The sequence below is a fragment of the Octopus sinensis genome, linkage group LG15 (assembly GCF_006345805.1).
Source record: "Octopus sinensis linkage group LG15, ASM634580v1, whole genome shotgun sequence".
NCBI lineage: Eukaryota > Metazoa > Mollusca > Cephalopoda > Octopoda > Octopodidae > Octopus > Octopus sinensis.
This window is the reverse complement of record NC_043011.1, coordinates 6,052,783-6,077,428: the sequence shown is the minus strand read 5'-3', so window position 1 is coordinate 6,077,428 and position 24,646 is coordinate 6,052,783. Positions and strand designations below refer to the sequence as shown.

At 39.8% G+C, this 24,646-nt stretch overlaps 2 protein-coding genes across 2 annotated transcripts in view; one reads left to right on the top strand and one right to left on the bottom strand.

Moving 5' to 3' along the window:
• Positions 1 to 24,295, top strand: part of LOC118766410 — a 41,896-nt gene extending 17,601 nt beyond the window's left edge. The window contains exons 8-14 of the mRNA XM_036509808.1: positions 6,619 to 6,642; positions 8,049 to 8,072; positions 10,248 to 10,271; positions 12,055 to 12,078; positions 12,671 to 12,694; positions 21,934 to 22,051; positions 24,169 to 24,295. Coding sequence (XP_036365701.1) covers positions 6,619 to 6,642; positions 8,049 to 8,072; positions 10,248 to 10,271; positions 12,055 to 12,078; positions 12,671 to 12,694; positions 21,934 to 22,051; positions 24,169 to 24,244 — 314 coding nt within the window. The 3' untranslated portion in view covers positions 24,245 to 24,295. The remainder of the gene's footprint in view (positions 1 to 6,618; positions 6,643 to 8,048; positions 8,073 to 10,247; positions 10,272 to 12,054; positions 12,079 to 12,670; positions 12,695 to 21,933; positions 22,052 to 24,168) is intronic.
• Positions 13,404 to 16,859, bottom strand: LOC115219943 (DC-STAMP domain-containing protein 2-like). Its single transcript, XM_029790245.2, has one exon. The coding sequence runs from the start codon at positions 16,376 to 16,378 to the stop codon at positions 14,102 to 14,104; it is 2,277 nt and encodes a 758-aa protein (XP_029646105.1). The 5' UTR covers positions 16,379 to 16,859; the 3' UTR covers positions 13,404 to 14,101.
• Positions 24,296 to 24,646: the final 351 nt, after the last annotated feature.

Sequence of the window (24,646 nt, the reverse complement as noted above, 5' to 3'; positions counted from 1 at the left end):
CCGCCCAGTCTGGCCTCGTGCAGGTGGCACGTAAAAAGCACCATCTGTTCGTGGCTGTTATAAGCCACGCCTAGCCCCCATGCCGGTGGCACGTAAAGAGCACCATCTAATCGTGGCCGTTTGCCAGCCCTGTCTGGCACCTGTGCCAGTGGCACGTAAAAAGTACCCACTACACTCACGGAGTGGTTGGCATTAGGAAGGGCATCAAGCCGAAGAAACATTGCCAGATCAGACTGGGCCTGGTGCAGCCTTCCGGCTTCCCAGATCCCAGTTGAACCGTCCAACCCATGCTAGCATGGAAAGCGGATGCTAAACGATGATGATGATGATGATGATGATGATGATGATGATGATGATGATGATGATGATGATGATGATGATGATGAGATGATGATGATGATGATGATGATGATGATGTTGATTATTATTTTTAAGTTAATGAGTTGCAGAATTGTCAGTATGCCGGGCAAAATACTTAACAGCATTTTCTCTCCCTCCCAATTGAGGGGTTTTGTCCAGCAAGTTGCTTGGGGACCTAACTGCAGCTGGTGCCATGTAAAAAGCACCCAGTACACTCTGTAAAGTAGTTGGCAGTAGGAAGGACTTTCAGCTGTAAGCCACCCCTGAGTTGCTATTTCCTGCCAAAGCATTCAACTCATGCCAGCATGGAAAACAAACATTAAATAATGGTTGGCACATCATATCTTCTGGGTTTAATAGTGCCCCATGGCTATCTTTAGAAGCATTCTACACCAAGTATTAAGATTATACCCCTAACAGCAGGGGTTAATACTTTTCTGATCTAAAGATACCCAAACATCATCTACACATTCCTTAAATGCCAAAAAGATTTTAAAAAAGACCCCAACTAATTCTCCTTCCTCTTCTTTGGTTAATGTTTGTCATAGTTCTTGTGATGGTGATGCTGGTAATGATGATGATGGCAAATGAATATGATGTACATATATTCATGTCTTCAGCAAACACACCTGCTGCTGTCGCTCTGTTACACTTTCAACCTCCCTCAGTAGTACACCCACCTCCACCCAGTTGACTTGCAAGCAACTGGTGAACACTCTACTGCTCTTGGCCCCACCCCATCAAAGAAATCATGCTGTAAAGTGGTTGGTATTAGGAAGGGCATCCAGCCGTAGAAACCCGGCCGGAGCAGACAACGGAGCTCAGCACCATCCTCTGATCTCTCAGTTCCAAGCAAACTGTTCAATCCATGCCAGCCTGCAAAAAGGGATGTTAAACAATGATGATGATGTTGATGATGATGATGGTGACATTCCATTTCATTTGACTTTTTTGTATTTTTCAGCGGATAAGACTCCCATTCATAAATGTAAGTACTCCCTCGCTTTCTAAAAGACTACCATTTCCCCATCAACAGATCCTTCTAGAATTCCCTGCTTCTCAAAACTCACCAATACCACTCCTGGCATACATCCGCACCCTTTCCTTGTTATGACACTTTTAAATTTTTTATCTTTTACTTGTTTCAGTCATTAGACTGCAGCCCATGCTGGGGCAGCAACATCTTCAACTACGAATCACTCCCACTTTACTCACATAACAAACTTCTTTCAGTTTCTGTCTACCAAATCCACTCAAATGGCTTTGGTCAGCCTGAGGCTGTAGCAGAAAACACTTGCTAAGTTGCCACACAGCGGGACTGAACCCAGAACCAAGTGGTTGGGAAGCATCATCAGTGTAAAGACCACACACACACACACACTTATTGTCTAAAATACATTTGTGTTCTTCACTAGATACAGATTAGTTTTACAAGCAATAACATGGCATCACCAATCTCCTTTCTTCTTATCTTAGCAATCATTCTTCAGTCTGAAGGTAATCTTTCTAAGCATTCTTCATGTTTTTAAAAGAGATGTTAAATGATGATGATGGTGGTGATGAAGACAATAACATTCCATTTTATTGTATTTTTCAGCGGACAAAACTCCCATTCATAAATGTAAGTATTCCATCACTTTGTAAAAGACTACCATTTCCCCGTCAACAGATCCTTCTAGAATTCCCTGCTTCTCAAAACTCACCAACATCACTCCTGCAATACCTCCACAATATGACTCTTTTTAATTTTTTATCTTTTACTTGTTTCAATCATTAGGCTGTGGCCCATGCTGGGGCAGCACTACCTTGAACTACGAATCAACCCCACTTTACACACACACCCACAACACTCTGTGAGTGGTTGGCATTAGGAAGGGCATCCAGCTGTAGAAACTCTGCCAGACCAGATTGGAGCCTGGGGCAGCCATCTGGTTCGCCAGTCCTCAGTCAAAATCGTCCAACCCATGCTAGCATGGAAAGCAGATGTTAAACGATGATTATTATTATTATTATCATTATTATTATTATTATTATTATTATTATAAGTAGTAGTAGTAGTAGTAGTAGTAGGAGTATTATTATTATTATTATTATTATTATTATTATTATTATTATGATTAGTAGTAGTAGTAGTAGCAGTAGTAGTAGTAGTAGTAGTAGTAGTAGTAATAGTAGTAGTAGTAGTAGTTGTAGTAGTAGCAGCAGCAGCAGCAGTAGTAGTAAGGCAGCGAGCTGGCAGAGTCGTTAGCACGTCGGACAAAATACTTAGCCATATTTCGTCCATTTTTTCATTCTGAGTTCTGATTCTGCCGAAGTCAACTTTGCCTTTCACCCTTTCAGAGTCAATAAATTAAGTACCAGTTGTGTACTGAGGTCGATCTAGTCAGCTGGCCCCCTCCCCCAAAATTTCGGGACTTGTGCCAAGAGTAGAAAGGACTGTTGTTGTTGTTGTTGTTGTCGTTGTTGCTATTGTTGCTGCTGCTGCTGCTGCTGTTGTTGTTGTTGTTGTTGTTGTGATCCTAATCTTTGCACAAAAACCACAATTTAGGATAGAGAGATTAGTCACTTCACTGGCTGTCATGACCTGACTGGTAATTTGTTTGACCACAGAAAGGATAAAAGTCAAAATTGGTCTTGGTAAGATTTGAACTCAGAACATGTAAAGATCCAGAAGAAATTCCCCAAGGTACTTTTTCTGCAAAAATCTTCAGGATTCTTTCAAATTCGGAACATTATTGCTGCCTCAAAGACACGTCTTTAGATATGCTTCTACCACTTTCTTGCTCTTTTAAAAATATTTTTTGCTTTCTTGACTCAGTAAGAAGACCAAGGGTAGCAACCACCTGTGACTCCTTTGGGGTAGAGGGGAGATCTCTGAAGTTGGTGGGAAGGGGTGGGGAGAGATTATCTTCAGATTATAGACCTGACCTGAAGACGTCACAGATGGTAGTGTTAAAGTAGATGTTGAATTACCACCACCACCACCACCACCACTGCTAGTATCACCACCTCTATCAATGATGATGATGGTGATGGTGATGGTGATGATGTTGATGATATTGTTGTTGATGATGATGGTGACATTCCATTTCATTTGTCTTTATTGTATTTTTCAGCGGATGAAGATATCATTCATAAATGTAAGTACTCCATCACTTTCTAAAAGACAACCATTTCCCCATCAGCAGATCCTTCTAGAACTCCCTGCTTCTCAAAACTCACCAACACCACTCCTGGCATGCCTCCACACCCTTCCCTTGTTATGACCCTTTTTAATTTTTTATCTTTTACTTGTTTAAGTCATTAGACTGCAGCCCATGCTGGGGCAGCAACACCTTAAACTATGAATCAACCTCACTATACACACATAATAAACTTCTTTCAGTTTCTGTCTACCAAATCCACTCAAATGGCTTTGGTCAGCCTGAGGCTGCTGTAGAAAACATTTGCTCAGGTGCCACACAGTGGGACTGAACCCAGAACCAAGTGGTTGGGAAGCATCATCAGTGTAAAACCACACACACACACACCCACTTATTGTCTAAAATACATTTGTGGTCTTCACTAGATACAGATTAGTTTTACAAGCAATAACATGGCATCACCAATCTCCTTTCTTCTTATCTTAGCAATCATTCTTCAGTCTGAAGGTAAGCTTTCTAAGCATTCCTCAGGTTCTTAAACACTTTAAAATACATATTTCGTTAATGCTTATGTTACTTTAATCATCTTCATCATCATTATCATTATTATTGTGTGAGAGAGCAGTTCATGCCATCAAAGTGACACTGGGGTAAAATATACAAAGTCCAGTATACCCATCATGACTACCCGTCTGATAAGGGTACACTAGGCACATACATCACAACCATATGTGCACGACATTGTGATCGCATATCAGGATAAACAGCATATGACCTTGCAGGTGAGGGTTAGTTAGAATTTTCTTCTGGTTGAGTAACCTATCCCACTAAAAAGGTCTCTGAATAAGGGTTGTTTAAGAATATTGAACGAAACAACCATGTTACCAGAGGTGAATTATTCAAACCCCAAAGAATGCCTCTCAACACATGGCTATGATGCTCCTCCACAACTTCTGCTCGTCATCAGAGATGCACATATCGTCAGCGACTAAGGGAAATGCTCAACTGGTTAAGGTCAAACAACTGACGAACAAATCTGTGGTTATTATTATACAAAACAATGTACATGATAACACTTCCAATCAGTTATGATCAGAAGCCATGAGAGCCACTGCCTGGTACTGCATCAGGGCATTTATTATTATTATTATTATTATTATTATTATTATTATTATTATTATTATTATTATTGTTATTATTATTATTATCATTATTATTATTATTATTATTGAGTGAGAGAGCAGTTCATGCCATCAAAGTGACACTGGGGTAAAATATACGAAGCCCAATATACCCACCATGACTACCCGTCTGATAAAGGTACACCAGGCACATGCATCACAACCATATGTGCGCGACATGGAGATCTCATATCAAGATAAACAGCACATGACCTTGCAGGTGGGGCCCAGTTAGAATTTTCTTCATTTTGAGTAGCCCATCCTGCTCAAACGGTCCCTGAATAAAGGTTGTTTAAGGATGCTGAAAGAACCACCCATGTTTCCAGAGGTGAACTAATCAAACCCCAAAGAATCCCTCTCAACACATGGCTATGATGCTCCTCCACTACTTCTGCTCGTGATCAGAGATGTACATATCGTCAGCCACTAAGGGACATGCTCAACTGGTTAAGGTCAAACAACTGACAAGCAAATCTGTGGTATTGAGCAGAATATTTGCTGTAGCCCATCTTTTATACCAAGACAAAACAATGTACATGATAACACTTCCAATCAGTTAAGATCAGAAGCCATGAGAGCCACTGCCTGGTACTGCATCAGGGCATTTATTATTATTATTATTATTATTATTATTATTATTATTATTATTATTAATATTATTATTATTATGGAAATTGAGCAACATCAATGGAAATTGCAGCTGTGATACCAGTGCCGGTGGCACGTAAGAGAACCATCCGAACGTGGCTGTTGCCAGCGCCGCCCAGACTGGCCTCGAGCCGGTGGCTCGTAAAAAGCACCATCCGTTCGTGGTCATTGTAAGCCTGGCCTGGCCCCCATGCCGGTGGCATGTAAAAAGCGCACCCACTACACTCACGGAGTGGTTGGCAATAAGAAGGGCATCCAGCCGTAGAAACATTGCCAGATCAGACTGGTCCTGGTGCAGCCTTCCGGCTTCCCAGACCCCAGTTGAACCGTCCAACCCATGCTAGCATGGAAAGCGGATGCTAAACGATGATGATGATGATGATGATGATGATGATTATTATTTTTAAGTTAATGAGTTGCAGAATTGTCAGTATGCCGGGCAAAATACTTAACAGCATTTTCTCTCCCTCCCAATTGAGGGGTTTTGTCCAGCAAGTTGCTTGGGGACCTAACTGCAGCTGGTGCCATGTAAAAAGCACCCAGTACACTCTGTAAAGTAGTTGGCTGTAGGAAGGACTTTCAGCTGTAAGCCACCCCTGAGTTGCTATTTCCTGCCAAAGCATTCAACTCATGCCAGCATGGAAAACAAACATTAAATAATGGTTGGCACATCATATCTTCTGGGTTTAATAGTGCCCCATGGCTGTCTTTAGAAACATTCTACACCAAGTATTAAGATTATACCCCTAACAGCAGGGGTTAATACTTTTCTGATCTAAAGATACCCAAACATCATCTACACATTCCTTAAATGCCAAAAAGATTTTAAAAAAGACCCCAACTAATTCTCCTTCCTCTTCTTTGGTTAATGTTGGTCATAGTTCTTGTGATGGTGATGCTGGTAATGATGATGATGGCAAATGAATATGATGTACATATATTCATGTCTTCAGCAAACACACCTGCTGCTGTCGCTCTGTTACACTTTCAACCTCCCTCAGTAGTACACCCCCTGACTTGCAAGTAAGTGGTGAACACTCTACTGCTCTTGGCCCCACCCCACCAAAGAAATCATGCTGTAAAGTGGTTGGTATTAGGAAGGGCATCCAGCCGTAGAAACCCGGCCGGAGCAGACAACGGAGCTCAGCACCATCCTCTGATCTCTCAGTTCCAAGCAAACTATTCAATCCATGCCACCCTGCAAAAAGGGATGTTAAACAATGATGATGATGTTGATGATGATGATGGCGACATTCCATTTCATTTGACTTTTTTGTATTTTTCAGCGGACAAGACTCCCATTCATAAATGTAAGTATTCCATCACTTTCTAAAAGACTACCATTTCCCCATCAACAGATCCTTCTAGAACTCCCTGCTTCTCAAAACTCACCAACACCACTCCTGGCATGCCTCCACACCCTTTCCTTGTTATGACACTTTTTAATTTTTTATCTTTTACTTGTTTCAATCATTAGGCTGTGGCCCATGCTGGGGCAGCACTACCTTGAACTACGAATCAACCCCACTTTACACACACACCCACAACACTCTGTGAGTGGTTGGCGTTAGGAAGGGCATCCAGCTGTAGAAACTCTGCCAGATCAAGATTGGAGCCTGGTGCAGCCATCTGGTTCGTCAGTCCTTAGTGAAAATCGTCCAACCCATGCTAGCATGGAGAGTGGACGTTAAACAATTATTATTATTATTATTATTAGTAGTAGTAGTAGTAGTAGTAGTAGTAGTTGTAGTAGTCGTAGTAGTAGTTGTAGTAGTAGTAGTAGTGGTAGTAGTAGTAGTAGTAGTGGTAGTAGTAGTAGTAGTGGTAGTAGTAGTAGTAGTAGTAGTTGTAGTTGTAGTAGCAGCAGCAGCAGCAGCAGCAGCAGTAGTAGTAAGGCAGCAAGCTGGCAGAGTCGTTAGCACGTCGGACAAAATACTTAGCCATATTTGTCCGTTTTTTCATTCTGAGTTCAAATTCTGCCGAAGACGACTTTGCCTTTCACCCTTTCAGAGTCAATAAATTAAGACCCTGTTGTGTAGTGAAGCCGATCTAATCAGCTGGCTCCCTCCCCGAAAATTTCGGGACTTGTTCCAAGAGTAGAAAGGATTGTTGTTGTGTTCCTAATCTTTGCACAAAAACCACAATTTAGGATAGAGAGGTTAGTCACTTCGACTGGCTGTCATGACTTGACTGGTTTGACCACAGAAAGGATAAAAGTCAAAATTGGTCTTGGTAAGATTTGAACTCAGAACATGTAAAGATCCAGAAGAAATTCCCCAAGGTACTTTTTCTGCAAAAATCTTCAGGATTCTTTCAAATTCGGAACATTATTGCTGCCTCAAAGACAGGTCTTTAGACATGCTTCTACCACTTTCTTGCTTTCTTAAAAATACTGTTTGTTTTCTTGACTCAGTAAGAAGACCAAGGGTAGCAACCACCTGTACTCCTTTGGGGTAGAGGAGAGATCTCTGAAGTTGGTGGGAAGGGGTGGAGGGAGAAGATTATCTTCAGATTATAGACCTGACCTGAAGACGTCACAGGGGGTAGTGTTAAAGTAGATGTTGAATTACCACCACCACCACCACCACCACCACTGCTAGTATCACCACCTCTATCAATGATGATGATGGTGATGGTGATGATGATGATGATGATGATGATGTTGTTGATGATGATGGTGACATTCCATTTCATTTGTCTTTATTGTATTTTTCAGCAGACGAAGAGACCATTCATATATGTAAGTACTCCATCACTTTCTAAAAGACAACCATTTCCCCATCAACAGATCCTTCTAGAATTCCCTGCTTCTCAAAACTCCCCAACACCACTCCTGGCATGCCTCCGCACCCTTTCCTTGTTATGACTGAACCCAGAACCAAGTGGTTGGGAAGCATCATCAGTGTAAAGACCACACACACACACTTATTGTCTAAAATACATTTGTGGTCTTCACTAGATACAGATTAGTTTTACAAGCAATAACATGGCATCACCAATCTCCTTTCTTCTTATCTTAGCAATCATTCTTCAGTCTGAAGGTAAGCTTTCTAAGCATTCCTCAGGTTCTTAAACCCTTTAAAATACATATTTCGTTATTGCTTATATTACTGTAATCATCATCATCATCTTCATCATCATTATTATTATTATTGTGTGAGAGAGCAGTTCATGCCATCAAAGTGACACTGGGTAAAATATACGAAGCCCAGTATACCCATCATGACTACCCGTCTGATAAGGGTACACTAGGCACATGCTTCACAACCATATGTGCACGACATGATGATCTCATATCAAGATAAACAGCACATGACCTTGCAGGTGGGGATTAGTTAGAATTTTCTGCTGGTCGAGTAACCCATCCCACTAAAAAGGTCTCTGAATAAGGGTTGTTTAAGGATGTTGAACGCAACACCCATGTTACCAGAGGTGAATTATTCAAACCCCAAAGAATCCCTCTCAACACATGGTTATGATGCTCCCCCACTACTTCTGCTCGTCATCAGAGATGCATATATCGTCAGCGACTAAGGGAAATGCTCAACTGGTTAAGGTCAAACAACTGACAAACAAATCTGTGGTTATTATTATTATTATTATTATTATTATTATTATTATTATCGAAATTGATCAACATCAATGGAAATTGCAGCTGTGATACCAGTGCCGGTGGCATGTAAGAGAACTATCCGAACGTGGCCATTGCGAGCGCCGCCCATCCGTTCGTGGCCGTTGTAAGCCTCGCCTGCCCCCCGTGCCGATGGCACGTAAAAAGCACCATCCGATCGTGGCCGTTTGCCAACCCTGTCTGGCACCTGTGCCGGTGGCACATAAAAAGCACCCACTACACTCACGGAGTGGATGGCAGTAGGGAGGGCATCCAGCCGTAGAAAAATTGCCAGATCAGACTGGGCCTGCTGCAGCCTTCTGGCTTCCCAGACCCCGGATGAACCGTCCAACCCATGCTAGCATGGAAAGCGGACGTTAAACGATGATGATGATGATGATGATGATGATGATTATTATTTTTAAGTTAATGAGTTGCAGAATTGTCAGTATGCCGGGCAAAATACTTAACAGCATTTTCTCTCCCTCCCAATTGAGGGGTTTTGTCCAGCAAGTTGCTTGGGGACCTAACTGCAGCTGGTGCCATGTAAAAAGCACCCAGTACACTCTGTAAAGTAGTTGGCAGTAGGAAGGACTTTCAGCTGTAAGCCACCCCTGAGTTGCTATTTCCTGCCAAAGCATTCAACTCATGCCAGCATGGAAAACAAACATTAAATAATGGTTGGCACATCATATCATCTGGGTTTAATAGTGCCCCATGGCTGTCTTTAGAAACATTCTACACCAAGTATTAAGATTATACCCCTAACAGCAGGGGTTAATACTTTTCTGATCTAAAGATACCCAAACATCATCTACACATTCCTTAAATGCCAAAAAGATTTTAAAAAAGACCCCAACTAATTCTCCTTCCTCTTCTTTGGTTAATGTTGGTCATAGTTCTTGTGATGGTGATGCTGGTAATGATGATGATGGCAAATGAATATGATGTACATATATTCATGTCTTCAGCAAACACACCTGCTGCTGTCGCTCTGTTACATTTTCAACCTCCCTCAGTAGTACACCCACCTGACTTGCAAGTAAGTGGTGAACACTCTACTGCCCTTGGCCCCACCCCACCAAAGAAATCATGCTGTAAAGTGGTTGGTATTAGGAAGGGCTTCCAGCCATAGAAACCCGGCCGGAGCAGACAACGGAGCTCAGCACCATCCTCTGATCTCTCAGTTCCAAGCAAACTATTCAATCTATGCCACCCTGCAAAAAGGGATGTTAAACAATGATGATGATGTTGATGATGATGATGGTGACATTCCATTTCATTTGACTTTTTTGTATTTTTCAGCGGATGAAATTCCCATTCATATATGTAAGTATTCCATCACTTTCTAAAAGCCTTCCATTTCCCCATCAACAGATCCTTCTAGAATTCCCTGCTTCTCAAAACTCACCAATATTACTCCTGCCATACCTCCGCACCCTTTCCTTTAATTTTTTATCTTTTACTTGTTTCAGTCATTAGGCTGTGGCAGCACCGCCTTGAACTACTAATCAACCCCACTTTGGCCACAGAGTGCAAACAATTTTGTTGAGCTTGTACTGGAGTCAAACTGGTCACAAGTAGTCGCCCCTCCAACAAGAGGTGACAACACCTTGGACCTGCTCTTCACCACAACTCCTGAAGCGGTTATCAATTGCACTACGGAGGAACCTCTAGGTGACTCTGATCATTCTATGATCATCGCCAATCTGGCTCTTGCGGGCAACAACAAAAACCTGAACCATCTCCAATCTGCTTCCTTTGATTGGAAGAGAGCAGATTGGAACCTGTACCACACTGAACTACAGCACCCAAACTGGCGTGAATTCTACAACTCTGGAGATGTGAATACTATACTCCAGAGTATCCTGGACTCAATATGGGCAGCATGTGCAGCATCAGTGCCACATAAACAGAAAAAGAAGAACCGCCCCAAAAGGGCAATTTGGGAAACTTCAGCGGCCCGACTTGCCAGGAAGGAACGTCGGACTGCTGAACGGGAATACAAGTTGCATAAATCAGACACCAACAGGAAGAAGCGGAATAAATCTTCCAACCATCTCAAGCAAGCTTGTCGAGTTCCTTGAGGACATTACTCAGATCACTGACAGTGGCTCATGGGTGGATGTTGTCTACCTTGACTTTGCTAAGGCTTTCAACTCTGTGCCACACAAAAGGCTTATGGTGAAACTCTCTGCAATGGGTGTGAGGGATGACCTTTTTAACTGGTTGAAATCCTTCATTCTCAGCCGAAAGGAGGTAGTCACAGTTCTAGGACAGCATTCTACACCATATGAGATGTCATCGAGTGTACCACAGGGATCTGTCCTTGGTCCCTTCTTGTTTGTGATATACATTAATCTCTAAAATAGATACAGATTAGTTTTACAAGCAATAACATGGCATCACCAATCTCCTTTCTTCTTATCTTAGCAATCATTCTTCAGTCTGAAGGTAAGCTTTCTAAGCATTCCTCAGGTTCTTAAACCCTTTAAAATACATATTTCGTTATTGCTTATATTACTGTAATCATCATCATCTTCATCACTATTATTATTATTATTATTATCATTATCATTATCATTATCATTATTATTATTATTATTATTATCATTATCATTATTATTATTATTATTATTATCATTATCATTATCATTATTATTATTATTATTATTATTATTTTAGCATGCTAGGAAAACTGCTTAATGGCATTTCGTCTACCTTTACATTCTGAGCTCAAATCCCTCTGAGGTCGACTTTGCTCTTTCATCCTTTTGGGGTTGATAAAATAAATATCAGTTGAGTACCGGGGTCAAGGTATTTGACTCTTCCCCTCCCCCAAATGCGTTTGCCTTGCGCCAAAATTTGAAACTATTTATTATTATTATTTTTATTTGGTAAGGCAGCAAGCTGGCAGAACCATTAACAGACCAGGTAAAATGCATTTCCTCTGTTGAAATTCTGCTTTGAGTAGACAATGGAGCTCAGCACCGTCCTCTTATCTCTCAGTTCTAAGCAAACTGTTCAACCCTTGCCAGCATGGAAAAAGGGATGTTAAACAATGATGATGATGGTGACATTCCATTTCATTTGACTTTTTTGTATTTTTCAGCGGGTAAGACTCCCATTCATAAATGTAAGTATTCCCTCGCTTTCTAAAAGACTACCATTTCGCAGTCAACAGATCCTTCTAGAATTCCCTGCTTCTCAAAATTCCCCAACACCACTCCTGGCATGCCTCCTCATTATGACTCTTTTTAATTTTTTATCTTTTACTTGTTTCAGTCATTAGACTGCAGCCCATACTGGGGCAGCAACACCTTAAACTATGAATCAACCTCACTATACACACATAATAAACTTCTTTCAGTTTCTGTCTACCAAATCCACTCAAATGGCTTTGGTCAGCCTGAGGCTGTAGTAGAAAATACTTCCTAAGGTGCCACACGGTGGGACTGAACCCAGAACCAAGTGGTTGGGAAGCATCATCAGTGTAAAGACCACACACACACCTATTGTCTAAAGTACATTTGTGGTCTTCACTAGATACAGATTAGTTTTACAAGCAATAACATGGCATTACCAATCTCCTTTCTTCTTATCTTAGCAATCATTCTTCAGTCTGAAGGTAATCTTTCTAAGCATTCTTCATGTTTTTAAAAGAGATGTTAAATGATGATGATGGTGGTGATGATGACAATGACATTCCATTTTATTGTATTTTTCAGGGGATGAAGTTCCCATTCCTAAATGTAAGTACTCCATCACTTTCTAAAAGACTACCATTTCCCCATCAACAGATCCTTCTAGAACTCCCTGCTTCTCAAAACTCACCAATACCACTCCTGGCATGCCTCCACACCCTTTCCTTGTTATGACTCTTTTTAATTTTTTATCTTTTACTTGTTTTAATCATTAGACAGCAGCCCATGCTGGGGCAGCACACCTTGAACTACAAATCAACCCCAGTATTTAATTGCTTTTTTAAGCTGGGCACCTATTCCATTAGTCTCTTTTGCCAAACTGCTAAGTTACAGGGAGGTACACACACCAATGCCAGTTGTCAAATGATCTTGGGGGACAAACACACATACACATGCAACAGGCTTCTGTCAGTTTCTGTCTACGAAATCCACTCACATGGCTTTGGTCAGCCTGAGGCTGCAGTAGAAAACACTTGCTGAAGGTGCCACGCAGTGGGACTGAACCCAGAACCAAGTGGTTGGGAAGCAAGCTTCTTACCACACAGCTATGCCTGATCACAATACTATTACCTTCCTGCCAGATGATGATGATGATGTAATTAGTTGCAGGAAAAGATGTGTCAGTGAAAATAGAGAGAAATTAGGTTCATTTCAAAATTCTTTGCAGTATGGTTGTGCTTGATGAGTACAAAGCTGATGCTAAACATTAACTTCAGGAACATTCCGGAAAATATTTATCAAACACACAAACAAGAAATGGTAATCATACAATGTTTATTCTCCTCAAATTGTTTTTACTCTTTTGTCGGTGTTACAGTTCATGTGCTTCTCTGGATCTTACAGGAGAATCAACAAGATAAATTCTCATCAGAACATTCCGTTTCTCCCAGGCCTGTACCAACATACAAGTGTAAGCATGTATGTGTGCCTGGGCTAAATAAAATATTCCTTCGGGTTTAATTTGAAGAATTAATTTACAGGGGAAAATTGTAAAAAAAAAAAAAAAAGTGAAAGAATTAACTGGTTTCAACCTGTTATTTCCTCCTGGTTGTATTTTAGTCTGAAGCTATGTGGGTGGTGGGGGACTCATCAACAACAGAAATGGAAAGCTTGTTTTCCAATTTGGATAATTTCTGTTAATGACATATATCTGTCAAAGAACAGGTAATATACTGTAAACTGAATTTTAGATCTTATGAAGTTTACAGTCAATTTAAAACAACATCAGATACCTTGATATTGTACCTTTGTGGCCTTTTTTTCTGATTTAGTTTTTACAGGGCTTCACTTTATAATCCGCTAAAAGACTGTAAATCAAACGTATATTTCCATAACTTGAAATCACTCCACTGCAAATGATATTTCATTTTTTATCATCTTGTCTAAAATTATAAAAAAATAGGAATAAAGGTATCACTTCCAATTTCTATGTCTAGTTTAGCTGCTATGACCATCTCATCTATACCTGTAATTGCATCGGGTTCTCTCTTTTAAAGGTCTGTACTCCATCATTATCAAGTCATAAGCTTTCTGCAGAATTGCTTGAGATTTACGTCGTTGAAGACGGTTGTTCCTTGCAATGTTTTCTTGTTCCATGGCAACTTTTGCCTGTAATTTCTTCTTATTCTGCTCAGATTGGTAAGCATTTTCAGCATCACACTCGCTGGAGTCTCTCTCATCACTCACATCAGACAAGTCAGCATAATCAATTGGTTTCATACACACCGTACAAGTGTTGTGGATATCATAGTAACAATCCAAACAATACACAGCCTTACAGCTTTCATTCTCACAATGTTTGAAGTTCACTCTGTCACTTATTTTACCATCTGCACTGCATCCTAAACAATATTTGATTTCAAACCCCAGAATCTCAAGTAATCGCCGAACCGGAGGACATCTTGCTGCAAGTTTACCTTTCCAGCTGATGTTTTTTGCATCCATAGAACTTCGATAGTCAAGACGCATTTTCCGCCGTAGAAACTTTTCTAGACTCCCCCGTTGTACCAAGAGATTAGAATAGAGCCACACTGCTCTTTCTTTGGCACGAACTGGATAAAATTCATCACAGACAATATGGCGTAGTCGTCGCCCGTAGCCTTCAAAAACCACTGATATTAGGCACAAGCCCATAATCATGCTGATGGTTTTGTATACTTCGTAATTGGGTTCAGTTGGATTAGGGAGACAAAGAGTAAGGTTTTTCACATCATTGCTTGCCAAGGGACCAAAAATGGATATCAGAGATTTATACATGTCTGCATACGGCCCTTTGCCACTAACATGTACTTGAACATGTGACAGTTCTTCGACGTCAACTTTCATTGAAAAACTCTTGCGCACTAGTTCCAGGATCCAGAAGAGGCCATAATCACAAAATAAATGGAAAAGTATGGTGGAAGAAGTAATTAAAAAGAAAACAAAGCCTTTACAGAATTTTCGTTTCTCTTGACAAGTTAGCCTTAACGAAGTGGAACTAATATAGTTTTGTTTCTCAGATCTCTTCAATGGAAGTAGTGTCTCTTTCGACTGAATCCCTTTTATATAGTCAATATCATATAAATTTTTCGAAATGTAAATATTATCAAATTTATCTTTACTCAGGTATTTAATTCTATAACGATAAGCTTTTACGAACACAATAATTAGCATTAAGTCTGTGACAAATTTGATGAATTCCAATTTTGTAAAATACATGCTCAGTTTTTCTTTGACTTCACGGAGCACATCTTTTTTCACTTGACTGTAACTTTTCGTCTGCTCCATAGACACTTGGTATTCGTAATCGATTTTTATTTTAAAGTAGAACATGTCATATAAATTCTGAATTGCAATGCTAACTGGAGCGGCAAACGTTCGAAGCACAAGCTTCTTGAGTACTTCAGTAAGAGAACATAACATTTCGCCAATTCTTGCTAAGTGACATATACTTTTAAAAAAGGTTACAATATTGCACAATTTCACAAATTCTGGTAGCACCGTCCTAACACAATTATTACGAGCCAATTTAAAAGCCCTCGTGCATTTTCTAAAAGGGTCGAGCATCCTTTCATTGCAAACATTCACTATGTTGCCAAGCCAAGAAAAGATATTATTTATTGAGGCAACTAGTTCTTCGATTCCTTTCTTCATTGACAGAAATGCTTGCTGTGCCATACGACTGTAGCGATTGATTGTATTCACAAACTCCTCAATCCCACCGATAATCCCAGATAAAGGATTTAAAGCGATGGCTATAAGTCTCTCTGTTTGATTGTAGGCAACTTCTTGGCCGCAAGTCATTGCCTCGGTCATCACGACAATGTTGTTACTAAAATTGGCCACTGGTTGATTCAGAGTGAGCATGAAAGCATACAGAATCAGAAACGATCGCCCTTTGCTTGTGAAAAATCCCGGGGCAGCCAAAAGGATCGTACAGCGAACGGCCACCGAGTATGGTAAAACTAAACAAAGCACAAACCCAGCACAAAAACAAATTATGACCGCTGTCCATAAGGTTGTTTCAACATGATAGATTAACACCAAATAAAGAAAAAGATTAACTATAGAACCAAACAGGAACCATAACGACAACGAGCAGAACTGTTCATAGTAGCTACCTGGCTTTAAGTTCTCTTTTTTACGGATACAACATTCTTCATGTAACTTCACAGCTCTTCTCTTAGCCTTCGCAAGACGACGTAATGATATATTCAGCTGAATGGCTTTCAACGTTTTTTGCACAAACATCATTATTCCAAGAATAATCAGATATCGGTTTTAATCAACAGTAACTTGTAGATCATTACACACAGCCTGGAGCCCTCCATGGGAAATAATGATAAAAGGAACATGGATGTTATTCAATGAATTGAGAAGCTTTTTGAAATGGGAATTGCATTACAATTCTTTCTTCTTTCTTTTATTTTTACCTGTTTAATGGCAAATTCATGGGAAGAATTGAAGCATTTTTTACGTTGTTCTTCTTACGATTATCTGTGTTGGTTCGCTTCTTGTTGCCCCAATATTTCGACTTCGACACTGCTTCAACTGTTAAGTTTTCTTGCAAGCAAGGTTTTGAAAGGAATCGAAACAACGGAATAGTTCTACAATTTGTACAGACACGTATGGCCAAATAATTAATAACTTATTAAACAATGGATTGAATAAGACAAATCGAACTATTGAGGCAAATTATTGATTTTCAGGCAACGCTTGAACAAAGAACAAATTTTAACGGAAGTTACGTGACATGACGTCAAACATGGCTTCTGGCCAACTACGACATTTCTTTCATTTTCTCTTCTTGAAGAACAAAACAGAAATTAAATCTCACGTACTCGTTTGACATTTTATATCATGGATTCATTTAAGAATCAATTTAACATGTTTATTTTCCATTAATAGTGCAGGTTATTGATTATATGCTGTTAAACGTAATTGGAAGCATGGTCCAGAAATGGGAGACTGATGCCTTTCAGATGAAGTCAAGCTTTTATTTCATAATTTGTCTTAAAAATTGTTATACATATGACTGGATTACAACATCAGTATTTTCCTTACTGAAAATAGAGAGGAAAAATATGTCGCTATCGTCATCAACTCAATATCATAGTTATAATTATAATTCGCTGGCAGAATCGTTAGCAAGCCGGGCGAAATGCTTTGCGGTATTTCGTCTGCCGTTACGTTGTGAGTTCAAATTCCGCCGAGGTCGACTTTGCCTTTCATCCTTTCGGGGTCGATAAATTAATTACCATTTACGCACTGGAGTCGATGTAATCGACTTAATCCGTGTGTCTGTCCTTGTTTGTTCCCTGTGTTTAGCCCTTTGTGGGTAGTAAAGAAATAGGTATTTCGTCTGCCGCTACGTTCTGAGTTCAAATTCCGCCGAGGTCGACTTTGCCTTTCATCCTTTCGGGGTTGATTAAATAAGTACCAGTTACGCACTGAGGTCGATGTAATCGACTTCACCCCTTTGTCTGTCCCTGTTTGTCCCCTCTATGTTTAGACCCCCTTGGGCAATAAAGAAATAAATACTATAATCAGACTCTGTAACAAATGCATGAACCTATCATAAATGCGCGAACGTCTTTGAAATTCTGAAAGAAACTAAAAATAATAGGTCGAAAAATGAACTGATTTGATATGTTTGATATTTAATGAAGTTTTTAAAGTATAAAATACTTTGTTGTATACAATGTACAATTATCATGGAAGTATTATTTCAACGGTTGAAAGAGAAATAACGAAAGTATACGGTGGACACAATGCTTCCATGATTATGGTTTTAATATTTGTTCTGAACCTTCGTTATTGTTTCATTTCAACAACAACAACAACAACACACACACACACACACACACACACACACACACACACACACCACACACACACACAACATACGTACATGTGTGTGTGCGTGTGTGTGTGGATATATATGTAATCTTATAGAACAGTCGGAAATTATCTGTTATCTAAAATCTATCGATTGCATTTGCTCAAAGCATCGTTGATTACAGATCTGCAAAATAATAATAATAATAATAGTAATGAATAAAAGTTGTTTTTTTTTAGTGCAAGTGGTGTTTATTCTTAAAAGGAATTCAAAGGAATTACTGTTTTACCGCACTAGAAAATTTCCGACGCTATTCTATAGGAATATCTGGAGTTCTCTCTCTCTCTCTCTCGCTTTATACTTGCATACATACATACATACATACATACATACGTACGTACGTACGTACGTACGCACGTACGTACATACATACATACATAATACATACATACATACATACGTACGTACGTACGTACATACATACATACATGCATACATACACACACACACACATACATACATACATACATACATACATACATACATACGTACGTACGTACATACATACATACATACATACATACATACACATACATACATACATACATACATACATACATGTATGCATGCATACATACATACATACATACATACATACACACACACATACACATACATACATGCATGCATACATACATACATATATACATACATACATACATACATACGTACACATACATGCATGCATACATACATAGATACATACATACATACATGCCTGCATGCATACATACATATATACACACATACATACATACATACACACACACACACACACACACACACACACGCACACACACACACACACACACACATATGATGGACTCCCCCGTCGGTTTTGACGTATGAAGCTTCGACAACGTACCCTTTCCTTGTCAGTCATAATGCTTATGTCGAATGTGAAATTTAAGTCTCACCAACTATTTGTAAAAAAGCCCACAGATCCAAATGGACAGCACCAGTCACTCACAAGTTCTGTGCTGGAACGGCCATCCCCCAATGATGGTTGACTGAGTAGAGATCCAGCCAGAGGCTTCCCGTAATATCCTTCACCTGTCTCAGCCATTTTCACACTCTTGCCAGAAGACTTTTGGATTTTTTTTGCAAGTCGAAGCTGTGCCGTATTGAATGAATAAATGTAAGTTATCAGAAAACCCACAGAGATGGTGTGATTTGAGTGTTGAAGACTTGTGTAAAACCAGCCACCGTTTTTGGAAGTCATCATAGCAAAAATATGGTGCACACCTTCCAGAATATTAAGGGTTGGTCATTGCTGGGTTTAAGCAGGAAATTTAGACTGGCCGTATTTTAAACTCTGGTTTTTGAAAAAGATTCAGAAAAGAGTGGAATTTTTACGATTTATGAGGGTGTTTAAACTATTAAAAAATTTTTTTTTTTCCATAATTGTACGAATTCCGTCTGTTGAACACAAATTTGCAAAAATTTTCTGAAAATACAACCCCCTTCCCAACCCCAAAAGCTACGAAGAGTTATATGGGGTGTCAAAACCAGAATTCCATCAATAAATACTAGTTTTTTTTAGGACGTAGCATGATTCAAAATGCGGATCTTTTCGGTTTGAACAGCAGTTTTTAACATAATTTCTAGCTAACTAAAAATTTTTAGACTTCGTATACTGATAGAATGTGTTTATAAAACATCTTTTTCTCTTGGCTTTATTGAGAAAATTCTGTAGTTTGTAAGATATTTGTTGTTCCTTTTCTGTGCCGTATGAATATGTCCCTCATTTAAGAAACAGATTGGGTTTATTTACATTTGTGAAGAAAAAAAAGATACCCTTCCCCCCACCCCTAACCCTAACCCTAAAACAGATCGATACTAGGGTCATAATTATGGGTGACAATTTCATATGACACCGCTAGAAAAAACTGCCGTTCGAACCGAAAAGATCCCAAAATAGATAATAGTTTAAAGATGGAAATGTTCAATGATGAAAAAGCAGAGACAAAATCAGTAACCGGGGTAAAATGAGTAATTTCTGATTTCTCCTCATTTTCTCCTTCCCTGTTTGAAATCCTTTCATTACAAGTATTGCATCCTTATTTCGTACGGTCGCATCGTCTTTAGCAGTAAAAATTGGTCGGCATAGTTGTTGTGGCAGAAGTTGAGAGAACCGGAAACATGCTCAGGTGACAGGTCCTCTTTTTTTTTTCAAGAAATTCTTCCTCAACTTTGAATCCGATTGTAATTGAGGTTGCTAATGAAATATCTGGATAATTTTTAGTGCTTAATGATCAATAGTTTTTCTCTGTTGAATTCCAAGTCAATTTTTTCCCCACTCTAATGTCTAATTTGATAATTTTCAGGTTTCAAAATATGATATCGAAAATGGGGCAAAACGAGTAACGACTAATTTTAATAATATTTTGTTTAACTGCTTGGTGTATAAAATATATCAGAAAGGGAGCCTCTCCAATAGTTCATGAAGAAGAAGCTATGGAGAATATTTTGAATATTTTATGTTGAATTCTTTTTCTATTTAGTTGAGTTTTGCTAATTTCATATCATGTGCCATTTTCCGCTGATCTTGTTTTGTTTGACGTAGATATTTAATTTGTTTTTTTTTTTGCCTTTCTGGTGTTTAAGAGTGGATATTGATGTGTATGAGTCTGTTTTCAAAGCACCCACTACACTCACGGAGTGGTTGGCGTTAGGAAGGGCATCCAGCCGTAGAAACACTGCCAGATTTGACTGGGCCTGATGAAGCCTTCTGGCTTCACAGACCCCAGTAGAACCGTCCAACCCATGCTAGCATGGAAAACGGACGCTAAATGATGATGATGATGATGAAGACTGAGGAGGCAAATTTACCTCTGGAAGACTGAGGAGGCAAATTTACCTCATCATGGCTTGCTCATTTTGCCACAGTTAATTATGTTTTATATGCTCAAAGGGAACGGTGATAATTTTCTGAAGTAGGTGTTCAGATAATGTTATGTTTTTTAATATATTTAAAGAAGATCATTTGCTTAGCTGATATGGTTTTTGTAAGGTTGCAAGCATTAGTATAAAATATTTTTTTCTCAAAGTCAAAACTGTCGTAAAAACTCCTCATTGTGCCCCACTCCTCCCCATTAAAAATTTTTTTTTTTTACGACACTAAAATAGGAATTAACTGCATAGAACTTATTTTTGCCCCTGTACAATATTGATTCTACTTAATTGTTCTCATCTAAACGACATGTTTTTAATTTATATTTAATTAGTAACACCTGATTTTTAAAATTAGTTTTATGTCATAATAACTAAAAAAATTGGAGTAGTTGTATACTGTCAACTTAATGTGACAGTCTCATGAAGGGAATCACGCTACTGCTATTTAACCCTAGGAAGCAGCAACGCTTCCTGTCGGCCTTGACACATTTCCTGTGTCCTTATGTTTACAGGGGGGAGATAAGCACCTCCACCCAGCTAAGCCTGCATCCAGAGACTAGTTTCTGAGTCCTTTGCTTGTCATCAGTCTGGAGTAGCATGGCTTGCTAGTTGGAGATGCCTATCTGGCCCTTGCAAACATATAAGGATTCTAGTGAAATAAATCCCTTGTAAACAGGAAATGTGTGAAGGCCGACAGGAAGTGTTGCTGCTTCCTAGGGCTAAATAGCAGTAGTGTGATTCCTTTCATGGGACTGTCACATTAAGTTGACAGTGTACAACTACTCTGTCGTACCACCTCTGCAAAAAGGCAGTGCTCCAGCATGGTCACAGTCAAATGACTGAAACAAATGAAAGAATACTATTTCCTTCACTCCTACTCCCCCTTCCACTCACTACTCCCCCTTCCACTCACTACTCCCCCCCTACTTCCACTTCACTACTCTCAGCTCCCCTTCAACCCCCTCCTGTTCTATCTCTGCCTGACATTGAATCTTTTGAATTTCTCTTCTTGCAGCAATCAAGCATAAATTCAAATGTCCGAAAGATAAACCCAAAGTCAAGTACTGCCTGATGAACCCATGTACTGTGGGACAATCCAGTTTCTGCTCATTATATCCCACTGCTACTTGTTAGTAAGTATAAACAATCTGCTTCATATTCTCTTTAATGAGTTGTTCATAATTCACCCATCATTTCTCATTTCCTTCAGCTATATATGAGTGTGTATGTATATACATAAATATATACATACATATATATATATATATATATATATATATATATATATATATATATCATCATCATCATCATCATCATTTAGCGTCCGTTTTCCATGCTAGCATGGGTTGGACGGTTCTACTGGGGTCTGTGAAGCCAGAAGGCTTCATCAGGCCCAGTCAAATCTGGCAGTGTTTCTACGGCTGGATGCCCTTCCTAACGCCAACCACTCCGTGAGTGTAGTGGGTGCTTTTTACGTGCCACCCGCACTGGTGCCAGACAGAGCTGGCAAACGGCCACGAACGGATGGTGCTTTTTATGTGCCACCGGCACGAGGGCCAGGCGAGGCTGGCAACGGACACGAAACGGGGCGGTGCTGGCAACGGTCGCGAAACGGAAAGTTCTCTTACATGCCACCGGCACTGGTAACACATCTGCAATTTCCATTGATCGATTTCCATTGATCGATTTCGATTCTGATCCTCACTTGCCTCAATGGGTCTTCACAAGCAGAGTTTCGACATGCCACCGGCACTGGTAGCACATCCGCAATTTCCATTGATCGATTTCGATTCTGATCCTCACTTGCCTCAACACGTCTTCACAAGTAGAGTTTTGTGTCCCAAGAAGGGAAGGTATGCATACGTAGGCTGGCTCCATCCCATGTAGAAGGCCACGGGTTGTGGACTCACTTGTCCTGCCGGGTCTTCTCGCGCACAGCACACTTCCAGAGGTCTCGGTCTCTAGTCATTTCCTCAGTGAGACCTAAAGTTCGAAGGTCGTGCTTCACCACCTCGTCCCAGGTTTTCCTGGGTCTGCCTCTTCCACAGGTTCCCTCAACCGCTAGGGTGTGGCACTTTTTCAGACAACTATCTTCATCCATTCTCGCCACATGACCATACCAGCGCAAATGTCTCTCTTGCACACCACAACTGATGCTTCTTAGGTCCAGCTTTTCTCTCAAGGTACTTACACTCTGCCGAGTGTGAGTACCGGCATTACACATCCATCGGAGCATACTGGCTTCATTTCTAGCGAGCTTACGCATATCCTCAGCAGTCACGGCCCATGTTTCACTGCCATGTAGCATGGCTGTTCGTACACACGCATCATACAGTCTGCCTTTCACTCTGTGCGAGAGGCCTTTTGTCACCAGCAGAGGTAAGAGCTCTCTGAACTTTGCCCAAGCTATTCTTACTCTAGCAGTTACACTTTCAGCACCCCCGCCCCCGCTGCTGACTTGGTCACCTAGGTAACGGAAACTATCAACTATTTCTAGTTTTTCTCCCTGGAAAGTGACGGAAGTTGGTCTCAGAGCATTTTCAGTGTTTATTGTTCCTGAGCATCTGCCACATACAAAAACCATCTTCCTAGTTAGCCTTCCTTTGACATTGCTGCATCTCTTATGTGTCCATAGCTTACACTTGGTGCATCTATATATATTGGTGTGTGTGTATATATATATATAAATAAGTGTTTATATTAGTATGCAATAATTTAATACATGTATAATATATACATACACACACACATGCTCACACATATATTAAGGCGGTGAGCTAGCAGACACGTTAGCGTGCCGGGCGAAATGCTTAGTGGTATTTTCGTCTGCCGCTATGTTCTGAGTTCAAATTCCCGCCGAGGTCAACTTTGCCTTTCATCCTTTCGGGGTCGATAAATAAAGTACCAGTTTTGCACTGGGGTCGATATAATCGACTCAATCCCTTCGTCTGTCCTTGTTTGTCCCCTCTATATTTAGCCCCTTCTGGGCAGTAAAGAAATACACATATATATATATATATAAAATTTAAAAATAGGATAAAAATCTTCATAAGAAATTATCAAGTAGTTAGCGTGAAAAACCTCATAAGAGAAAAAATCTGTAAATTTTTTCACTTGAAAATATTTATTTATATTATATAGAGGGCATTATTACCCTCTATATAATATATATATATATATATATATATATATATATATATATAATATATATCTATATATATATATGCATACATACATTCCTTTCTTGCAGTCCCTATTTATGTGGCGGCTGTTACTCAAAATGGTTCAACAGCAGAAAAAGAGAGGTGTTTTGCTCTCGGAGATAAAAAAAAAAAACCCAAGGAAATTCCTGAAAGCCAAAGAAAGCTGTCTTAATAAATAAACAGTTCCTATCTTGCAATCTAGTTGTTTTATCCTTATAATTCTTAATTCTTTTCATGTGTAAAAATTTGCCCATGCTGGAGCTACATAGAAGGTACCTAGTGCACCGTTTATTGTGGTTGGCATTAAGGAAGGCATCCAGCCATAGAAACTATGCCAAAACAAATAACTGGTGCCTGGTTCAGCTCTCCAGCTTGCCAGCTCTGGTCAAACTGTCCAAGACCAGAAATAAGCAACATCATTTGTATGAAGGTGATGCCTTTTTATGCCATATGATGTCAGGACAAGGGCACACACACACACACACTCACATGCTCATGTATGTGCACACAACACACATACACATA